Below are 10,224 nucleotides of genomic sequence, written 5' to 3'. Positions count from 1 at the left end.
CTTATTTCACATTTTTTTCAGTCTTTTACTCTTCATACTGCTCCTTATTCACACAACTCTCCCTTCTTTTACCCAAACTTGTCATCTTCTCTCAAAAGTCTTTCATTTTCCATCTCTGCCAAAAACACTAACACACATTACTATTATTTCTACCAGTTTAGTCACCGCCATTCCTTTCAAGTCCAGTCTTACAAATCTCACCACCACCACCACCACCACCACTACCACCACCACCACCATCACAGTTTTCAGCGGCAGTTCAAAACATTAACACAATTTTTTATTTTTTGTTTCTGCAAGTTTAGTCACCTCCATTCCTTTCATATCCATCCGCACCACCATCACCACCTCCATCACCACCACCGTCACCACTAAGGCACAGTTTTCAGCAGTGGCAGAGTCCATTCGAAGGTCTCTCAGGAGGAGGAAGAGGAGGAGGAGGAGGAGGAGGACTCACACCAAACCGGGTTAAGGAATTTATTTGATTTGGAGCGCCACCCAGACCCGACCTTGCCCCTCGGGAAGCAGCGCCACTCTCTTCCTATTCTTCCGATTCCTCCTAGTTTTCTTTTTCCTCCTCCTCCTCCTCCTCCTCCTCCTCCTCCTCCTTCTCCTCCTCCTCTTTCTCTCCCAACTCCTCTTTCTCTTTCTCTTCCTTTTCTCCTCCTTTTATCCCTCCTATTCCTCTTCCAGCTCATTCTCTCCCTCTTTTTGTTCTTGTTCTTCTTCTTTCAATTTCTCTTCCTCTTCCTCCTCCTATTCCTCCTCTTCCTCCTCCTCTTACTCTTCTTTCTTCTACCTATAGTCTGACCTGTGGCGCCATCTTCCTCATTTTCTTTCATCACAACTCCCCTTACTTCACCCACGTCCACTCAGCCCTAATCTGCCCCCCTTCCTTTCATCCCTAAGAACTCTTAGTACTGCCCCAACCCAAATATCAGCCCAACGCCCCGAGACACCCCAGGGATGTAAAAAAACAAACCGTGATGTTCCCCTGACCGTGCATTCTCCTGCCTCGCCTTACCTTGCCTTACCCCTCCCTTGCACTCTCCTCGCCTCGTCCTCGCCCTCTCCTCGCCTCGCCCTAGCCCTCTCCTCGCCTCGTCTTTGCCTTCTCCTCGCCTCGCCCTTGCCTCGCCTCGCCCTCCCATCACAAGTAAGAGAGTATAAAGTAACGGCGATGTGTTTTTTTTCCTCATTACAAATTGCATACGATAAAGGGATTTAACACGTAAGTCATTCATAGAAACACACAAACACACACACACACACACACACACACACACACACACACACACACACACACACACACACACACACACACACACACACACACACACAAAACCTTTTTTCTCCCTTCCTCAAATGGGAAACCAAAAGCTGACGGCAGCATTTAAACTTGTGGTCGGTCGCTCCCGCCCTGTCCCCAGCTCTGGGCGGTGTGGCGTGGCTGGGCGCTGGCCAAGAGGGTGGCGCGCGCTCGTCCGTCAGGTGATGTGGCTGCGGGTGGGTGGGAGGGAGTGGGGAGGGGGAAGGAGGAAGAGGAAAGGGGAGGGGTGTGGGTGCGGATAAAAGGTGTGTCCATAAAGTGTCTGTCTGGTGGGTCTGATCACATTGTAGCACGTCACACCTTTTCTCTAATTTGCTATTATAAAATTTTATTAACCTGGCTTTTTTTTTTATCTTACTACCGACGATTATGATGATGTTTTCGAATCTCATAACGTGTGTGTGTGTGTGTGTGTGTGTGTGTGTGTGTGTGTGTGTGTGTGTGTGTGTGTGTGTGTGTGTGTGTGTGTGCTCTAAAAAAATACGAGAAAAATGAAGGAACACTGCAAGGATTTTCGTCTTGAAGGTCGCTCTTCCTATCTCACTCGTTAACCTCATCCATGCCCCTCTGCTGCTTCCTCCTACTCCTCCTCCTCCTCCTCCTTTTCCAACCCCCTCCGATCACAGCCAGATGCCGCCCAAGGCAAGGATTCCGTCGACAGAGTATTTGTGATTTTAGCGGAATTTCTACTCGGAAAATTCAATAACAACCTGCAGCGTTTTTGCTCTGTGCGTCGCTTTGCCAAACGAGCAGGTGGCTGGATGGCTGGATGGCTGGCTGACTGGCTGGGTGGCTGACCGGGTGGCTGGGAGGGTGGGTACATGAATGGCTGGGTGAATGTATGAATATAGATGGATAGATGGGTGGTTGACTGGAAGGGTTAATGGATGGCATGGGTGGATAAATGGCTGCGTAAATGTATGGATATAGATGGATGGATGGGCGGATGGCTAGGTGGCTTACTGGCTGGAGGAATGGTTGGATGAATGTAAGGAGAAAGATGGAGGAATGGGTGGCTTGGTAAATGTATGGATGAATAGATGGATGGTTAGGGAGAGGAAGGGAGAGATAGATAGCTTCCCCGGAATGACAAGGATCAGTTTTGTATCGTGTTCCGGCGGGAGAAAATGTGGAATACTTGTCATATAAACGCTTGTTATTAATACCGCGCCGGGCCGTCATGCGCGGGGAAGGTTAGTGTGTTGGTAATGCCGTTATTGGACGAGATGTCAAGTCTTGATTGAAACGGTGCCAGGCAGGTAAAAAAAAAAAGTGCTATGTGATATATGTTTTTCCCTACGTTCGTTTAGAGTGGGCAGGGAGGGACGTGTGTATGTGTGTGTATTGGACGGACACACACACACACACACACACACACACACACACACACACAAACAAACACACCCACCCACACACACTGTAGGAGGCGGGAAAGAATGACTCGGATACGCAAGAACAATAATATCCACAACAAATTGCGATTGCCGTCACATAAAGTCTTTTTTCCACTTTCCTCGTGCATTATAGGCGCGTGTAAGTCGGTGAGGGATGAGGGAGAGGGCGATAAAAGTGAGTTACGTGCTCCGGAGCGTTAGTCACCCTTAGGCCCGTCTGGAGGTGTGTGGGGGGGGGGGGGGAGTGGGGGGGATTGCGAGTATGGTAGTTATGGAAAAGTGGCGGTGATGATGCAGGTGATTTTGATGAAGATGGTAAAGAGAGAAAAAAGGTGAAGTAAGTAGTGACGGTGGAGACAGAAGTGGAGGTGGTGCAGATGGATGTGGTGTAGATACGAGTGGTTGTGCAGGTGGAGGTGAAAATGGTGGTGGTGCTGGTGGTTAAGTTGGTTCTTGAGAAAGTAGTAGAAGTGATGTGACAAGCTGTGGTAATGCAGGTAGTGGTGGAAGTGATGGTGCAGGTGGTAATGGTGGAGGCGACGGTGAAGGTAATGAAGCCTGAGGAAGAGCCGGTGTAACAACTTGTGGGGGTGGTGTTGAAGGTGATGAAGGTGGATGTGGAGGTGTAATTTTATGTGTTGCAACAGTAAAAAGGATGATCTTTATCTTAGCAAAACTTGTGTGTGTATGTTTTCTTTATGTTTAAATTCTTTTTACTCACTGTCTTTGTTTAACGGCGCTATGAACGTGTCTTCCCACAGGTCTGCTCCTTCCGTTTGTTGCTCAGGACGTTTTAAAAATAGGATAGTCTTCATCTTTATAAATTTTGTGTGCTCTTCTTTATGTAGTTTTAACCTGTTTTTAACCTTTTAGTATTAGTCAGGTTATATCGTCTATAGCTCAGGACGCTTTACAATAAGTGACGTGTTTTTTTTTCAGATGAGCGTTGAGTGTGATGGGCTGGGGGTGGCGGCCTGCGGCGTGCGGTGGGCGTGGCGGCCCTGCGCGGGTGTGGGCGTGGGTGTGCCTGCTGGCGTGGGCTGGCTGCTGGGCGGCGCGGGCTGAGGGCTGCGGCATGGGCGAGCTACGGTGCCACGACGGGAGCTGCGTTTCCGCCGACCAGTACTGCGACGGCGAGGCGGACTGTGCGGGCAGCGAGGACGAGCCAGCGCACTGCACGCGTGAGTACTGCTGGCCTGGCCAGATTATATCTTTTGTTCTTTGTCTAAACGGCCCTGGAACGTGGGATGTTTCCTTAGTGGGAAGTGGAAGATAATAAATGGATCTAAGACACCTGATTTACCGCTCTCCCTAATATCATACAGGGACTACTGGCTTGTTCCGGATCTCCTAGTTCTTTCTGTGTCTATTTTGGGTGTTCAAAGGATGAGTCGGCAAACGTCACGTAAAATTATCTCGCCTCACGTTCTCTGCAGGACTATAAAGCTGCTAATGCGTGACCTGTGTTTTTCTGACTACTGGATCTGTTTTAGGTGTTTAATTCAAGGGTCTTGCTCTGTAACATTCCCTTCCCACTCTGTATGAGTTTAAGAAAATTAATCTACTACTACCCCTACCTCACCCTGTGGCTACTCCTGGCCTAGATGTGTGACGCTTAACGACATACTTAAACTCTTACTAAATACCGCCGCTGTTGTACTTTTACCAGGGTAACAATAAATATGGGTGGAGCAGTAGTAGTAGTAGTAGTAGTAGTAAACATAGCGGCAGTAGCAGTGACAAAAGCAAAAATTACGACAATACAAATGTAAAATCTGCAGTGAAAGTCTACGGTAAAAACCAGCAGATTTCATTACTTCCACGTTCTTCTCTTACCCCCATAAAGCAACACAGTACTATGGAAGGAAAATCATGTACCACTCCCAAAACAGAAGGGCCGTTGACAGGGAAGAGCAAAAAAATATCGCACATTTAATACACAGCGTCGTAACGTTATAACAGTGTCAGGGCGCGGCGGAGGGGAGGCGATACGAGTATTAATAATTGCAGGTTGTGGCTCATTTTATGCTGCTTTTTTTTAATCTTATAAAAAAATAAGTAGCAGACGGTAATAATAGTAAGCCGCTGCATTTTTAAACAAACTTCTTGCAAAATATATAACTGAAGAGTTATTTAGAGAGAGAGTGAGAGATTGAGATTGATTTAGAGAGTCAGATTGATTTTGAGAGAGAGAGAGAGAGAGAGAGAGAGAGAGAGAGAGAGAGAGAGAGAGAGAGAGAGAGAGAGAGAGAGAGAGAGAGAGAGAGAGAGAGAGAGAGAGAAACAAATAAAAATCACGAGATGACTGACAATAGAGGGTATAGTTTTAGCAGTTTAAACAAAGGATTAACTACTGATACCAACAATGGAAAGGTATAAGCAAGTAACTATTGAAATAACATATAACAACAAATACAGGTGCCAGTTTTTCCAGTTTAAAGCAAGATTATGTTCTTTTACCTTTAAGTGCTAGTTCAAATATTCCTCCCTCTTATGTATACCTGCACAGGGCTACGTCAGGTGAAAGGGAGGCAAAATAAAATGACTCAGAAGCAGCTCAAGAGGGAGAGAGCAGCGTGCGTCTGGCGGAGTCTGGAAACTGAGGCGTAGAATCATTATCCGCGAATTAAGTTCAGAAGGAAAAAGCGAGAGATTATAACTTAATCGCCATAGCCTTAATTTAATGACACTGGATCCTCCTCCTCGTCTTCATCATAAGCAAATTTCGCGCGGCGGTAATTTATGTCAAAGAATTTATCTGGCCGAGGAGAGGAACTTTTTCCCGCCGCGAGAAGGAAGGAAAAAGGAACGAGAAGAGGAACACGAAACGCTCCGACCAACTCAACAGTGTGATGAGAGAATTAAAACTTCGTCAACGGTGCCGGGATAACGTTAAGAAGCTTACAGTAGCGGCGAACACTTACTTCTTTCTTTTTGGCGAGCGAGAAAAGATTGAGATACGATTTTGTTTTAAGAAAGACTCACCATTTTCTTTCTTATCTCGATGTTTGCAGTAAAGTGGCATCTTGTTATTTGTATAGGAAAAGTGTTTATAGAGTTATTATTCACCAGATAGAAAGATAAATGAAGAGAAGAAAGAAGTGTGGAAAGATAGGAAGTAGAAAAAGCGTAGAAGGGAGGAAGAAAAGGATAGTGATGGAAAGGGTAGATAGGAAGATTACAGGAGAGAGATAAAGGAGGTAGAAGGAACGGAAAGAGATGGAAAGATGGAGGAAAGATAAGAGAAACATGAGGCAAAAAGGCAGGATGGGAAGAAGAGTAAGAATGAAGTGATGGACGGAGGGAGGGAGGTATGAAGGTGTGAGCGGCAGGTAATATACATAAAAAAGCCGGTTTGAATATTAAAGAAGCCGTGGATCACAACACCTGCCCAACGCAACGCAGCGCTCAAATATTAACAGCCGCTCCTCTGTAATATTCCGCTGGACAGGTGTCGGGCTGAATATTTTACGCTGAGGCTTAAATGGTGTTTTCTTTAATTCCTAAGTCTGTCAAAGCCGGTTATTAAGCTCTGTATACATGAGGAATGAAAGGAAAATTATCTCACTCAGCGCAAGAGGAGGATTATAAGATGAAAAAACAAGAGGAAAAATCTGATGCCTGAGCGTAAAAGATACAAACTTTCCCTCTTAATTCTTCAATCAGTCGACGCACAACCGAGATGAAAGTGTTTGACGAAGAAAAGAAAAATGTAATCACTTAACACAATGGCATTTTTTTTTTTCATTTTTACTATCTGTCCAGGCCCATGTGTCAACGTCGAACTGGAAAATATATATGCAATAAGAAATATGAGGAAAGATTACGCATTAAGCACAAAAGAGATCACAACATTTCTTTATCTACTGTCTGTTTAGGTCCATCCGTCGACGACCACCTGAAATATTTATATGCGAAAGGAAATAAAAAAGAAAGACTGTCTCACTTAGCAAACGATTTCAGTTTCCCTCCATGAAGAATTAAAAACTACAGAAAGAAAGAAAACAGAAGGGAAATGAGAAAATAAAATGGAAAATTTCTCACTAAACTCAAGGGAACTGACAAACTTTTCCTCTTTTAAATCCTTAATCTGTCGACGCCTAATAAGTGGATTTAAATGCAAAACGAAATGAATGGAATATTATCTCCTTCACCCGAGAGAATAGGTACACAGAAAAACGTATTAAAACCAAGATTACGAAGGCGTGGAGCAGTGTGTTTTGCCTCAGGTGGGTAATTAGCATAACCCAGGTACGGGGAAAGCCAGGTAAGCGAGGAGCCAGGTAAGGGTAAGATAGGTGAGGGGAAGCCAGGTGAAAGAATGGCTATACAGAAGATTAACATTCCCCGCATAACTCCTCTAATTCAGAGCGGTAAAAAACTGTAAACTTAATCTTAATGCAAGTCTCACATTTTCTCATCTGCATTTCCATGGAAACTTTCTTTCTCTGTAATATACTCAGTTTAACAGACGAGAGGAGAGGCGGTGAGCGAAGGGAGGACTGAAAGAAGGAAGACTTAGAGGGAATGGATGGAGAAGGAGGGGATAAATTAGACTGTGGGAACTTGCGGTGCGATGCAAGCGTTGGACGAGATGGGAGGAGGAAAAGGAGTGAGGAGGAGGAAAGAGTGAAGGATACAGAAAAGAGGTGTAGACTCATGTCGGAGGAGAGAAGAGAAAGAAGAGGATGGAATAAGAAGAGAAAGAGAGGTAGCAGAAAGTAGTGAAGGTGGGAAATTGAATGTGAAGTGAAAACGAGATAAGAGGAGAATAGATAGGATAAAGAAGTGGGGGGAAAAGGAGAAAGAGAAGGAAGAGAGGGATGAGAGTTGGAAGACTGTGTTCGGGAGACTTACATAAGATAGAAGACAGAGAAGAAGGAAAAGCTAGAAGAGGAGTAAGAAGGAGAGGTAAGGGGTGGAAGATAGGAAATAAATGAGCGAAGGAAATAAGAAAGGGGGGGAAGAAAAGAGGGAATGAAGGAGAAGAAAGGTGAGAGATGGACGAAAGGAAAGTGGAGGAGTTGAGATGAAGGAAAGAGGAAAAGAAAGGCGAGGTGGAGGAGAGTCGGAGAGGGAGGGGAGGGAGAAGGACTTGCCTGGTTATCATAAGTTCGCACAGCTCCGAAAACTAATTATGTAACTTGAACAAACTTCCTCAAAAACAATCAGAGCGTGTTGAGGCTTCAGTAATGGACAGCAGCAGACTTGTTATTTGTAGCCTTTCCGAACTATATTCTTCGAGTTTAATGCGAGTTAGTGTTACCTGTATTATTAAGGCCTACTTTTAACGGATACTTATGCATTCCTTAAAACACCATCACCATTATATTTACCCCCCACCCCCCCCACTACCACCACTACCACCATCATCACCACCACCACCAACAATAACAATAACAGTAACAACACAACCAATAACAACAACGCAACCACCGCCACCAATAAAACCACCAACACCATCGCCAACACCAACAGCAGCAACATCGCCACCACCATTATCACCACCACCACCACCACCACCACCACCACGATCATTTATAAAACTCAGTAATCTTGTTCTTCTCGCGCTGCAAGCAAGGAGTCGGCACCACTGCTTCCTGGGATCAATTTTCGTCCAGTGTTTTCCGTCCCTTCATACAAGAGAACGGTACTTAAAAAAAATATATACAGTGTTCTATTTTACAATACCCGCTGCTTCTCCGATCATTTCTTCTGCTTACTTTACTTAAATAACAGTGCTTAACTTTTCTTTCCATCCAGCATGTCCGTTATGTTAAGTTACTTTAATTCTTTCCCATTCTTATTTCCATGCTTACCACAGTCCAAGGCAAGTACACCTGCTCGCCCATCTACTACTGCCTGCTCCACTGCTTTCATTTACTACTTTATCGGCTTCTGCTTCCTTCCTTAGTGTCTGCGGCAAGTACATCTGACCTCGCACTCCCTATATTGGCTCCTCCAACGCTTTCTTGTACCTCTCCGTCATCACCACTAATTAACTTTTGCACGCTACTTTTCCTCAATACAGTATTTCCCTTCCTTTCACTCTTTTCCCGAGCCACCCGTCTTTACTATGGCTTCGCTGGGATCTTTTAATGAAGTCTTAACCCTATTAACATGTTTTCCTGGTCTCCTGTTTTTCTCTCTCCCCAGGTCCTCAGAGCATCTATAAAATATTAGTCTCCCAATCAGATATTTCTAAGGCCTCATATTTCTTTTCGTCCTGCCCTCCGCCCTTACGGCTATACCTTCCCATTCCTCAACCACCTCCTCAGTCCCTCCGTTCCCTCATTATCAAAACCTTCTCTCCTCTCCTTCTCTCCTCCCCTCCATCCCTTCCTTCCGTTCCCTCCTCGCGCCCTTTGTTGAAGCCCTCCCCTCCCCCACCCCCTTTGTCCCCACCACCTGTGTCGCGTCTCATTACTCACCTTATTAACGTCACCTTCCCGCCTCCAACCCGACACCCAACACCGTAAAAAGGCCTAAGTGAGTGACCTTGCTTCTCCTCGCTTGCCCTCAGGTTCTCCCCTTCACTCAGTTCACATACCCTCGAAAAGCCCGGAATACTGAGCTTTAGCCTACGGTAAATTCATCAGCATTACCTAACATTACCTTCCGTCTTCATTACTCCTCCAGCCAGATTTTCCTTTCCCTTTTAAACCCACGACAAAAGCCTCCATACAATTACAGCCGTGAATACCGAGCCCTAACCTACATTAGATTCATTAGCATCCCTTTACCGTCTTTAATACTCCTCAAGTCACCCTTTCCTTTTCCTCCAGCCAGCCTCTCCTTTCCTCTCCTACCTCTACATACCTTCCGTGCACTTAAAACCTTGAATACTGACCTGGAAACTCCATAAACACACACAATAGGCCTTTCCCTACCCGCGTCCTGGGCTGTAGAGGGAATTATGTACTCAGGACCCGTATACGTAGCTCTCCCGTTCGCCTGAGTGACTAATTACTTGCCCGCATCAGCCCAGGAGGAGGAAAGGGTGGCGGCGAAGTGGTGGCGGAAAGGTTAGGGTGAGGAAGCGGTATAGTAGTGGTTGTTGATGATGGTGACGGAAGTAATGAGATAGTGGTTGGTGGTATTGAGAGTAGGCTACTGATAGGTGATGGAGTTCAGGGGAGTAAAGTAGTGGTTAGTGGTGATGAGAGAAGTGATAGGTGGTGGTGTTATACTGAGGGAGTAATTATGTGGATAGTGGTGTTGTCGGTAGCGAGATGAGTGGTATGGGTGGTGTTTCTGTGAGGGAAATGTGATTGATATAGTGGTGGTGGTGGTGGTGGTGGTGAGAAAAGCTGTAGGTAATGGTGGTTGTTGTGGTGGATGAGGTTTGTGTGAGAGTGAAAGAATCGAGTATTAGTGAAAGATTATTTACTAGTGTAGTAATAAAGGGTGAACGAAAGGCTGAAATGAAAGTAATACAGTAGGTGAAGTGTGGTGAGATGAGGTGACATGATGGGAGATTTGTGAGAAAACAGAGTAAGG

The 10,224-nt window shown here is 45.4% G+C and overlaps 1 protein-coding gene across 1 annotated transcript in view; it reads left to right on the top strand.

Annotated features, from left to right (window-relative positions):
- Nucleotides 1-3,666: 3,666 nt before the first annotated feature.
- The window catches only part of LOC126985386 (uncharacterized), an 80,377-nt gene continuing 73,819 nt past the window's right edge, over nt 3,667-10,224 (top strand). The window contains exon 1 of the mRNA XM_050840193.1: nt 3,667-3,905. Coding sequence (XP_050696150.1) covers nt 3,680-3,905 — 226 coding nt within the window. The 5' untranslated portion in view covers nt 3,667-3,679. The remainder of the gene's footprint in view (nt 3,906-10,224) is intronic.

Source organism: Eriocheir sinensis, chromosome 5 (assembly GCF_024679095.1).
Source record: "Eriocheir sinensis breed Jianghai 21 chromosome 5, ASM2467909v1, whole genome shotgun sequence".
NCBI classification, from domain to species: Eukaryota; Metazoa; Arthropoda; class Malacostraca; order Decapoda; family Varunidae; genus Eriocheir; species Eriocheir sinensis.
This window is presented reverse-complemented; position numbering and strand designations above follow the sequence as displayed.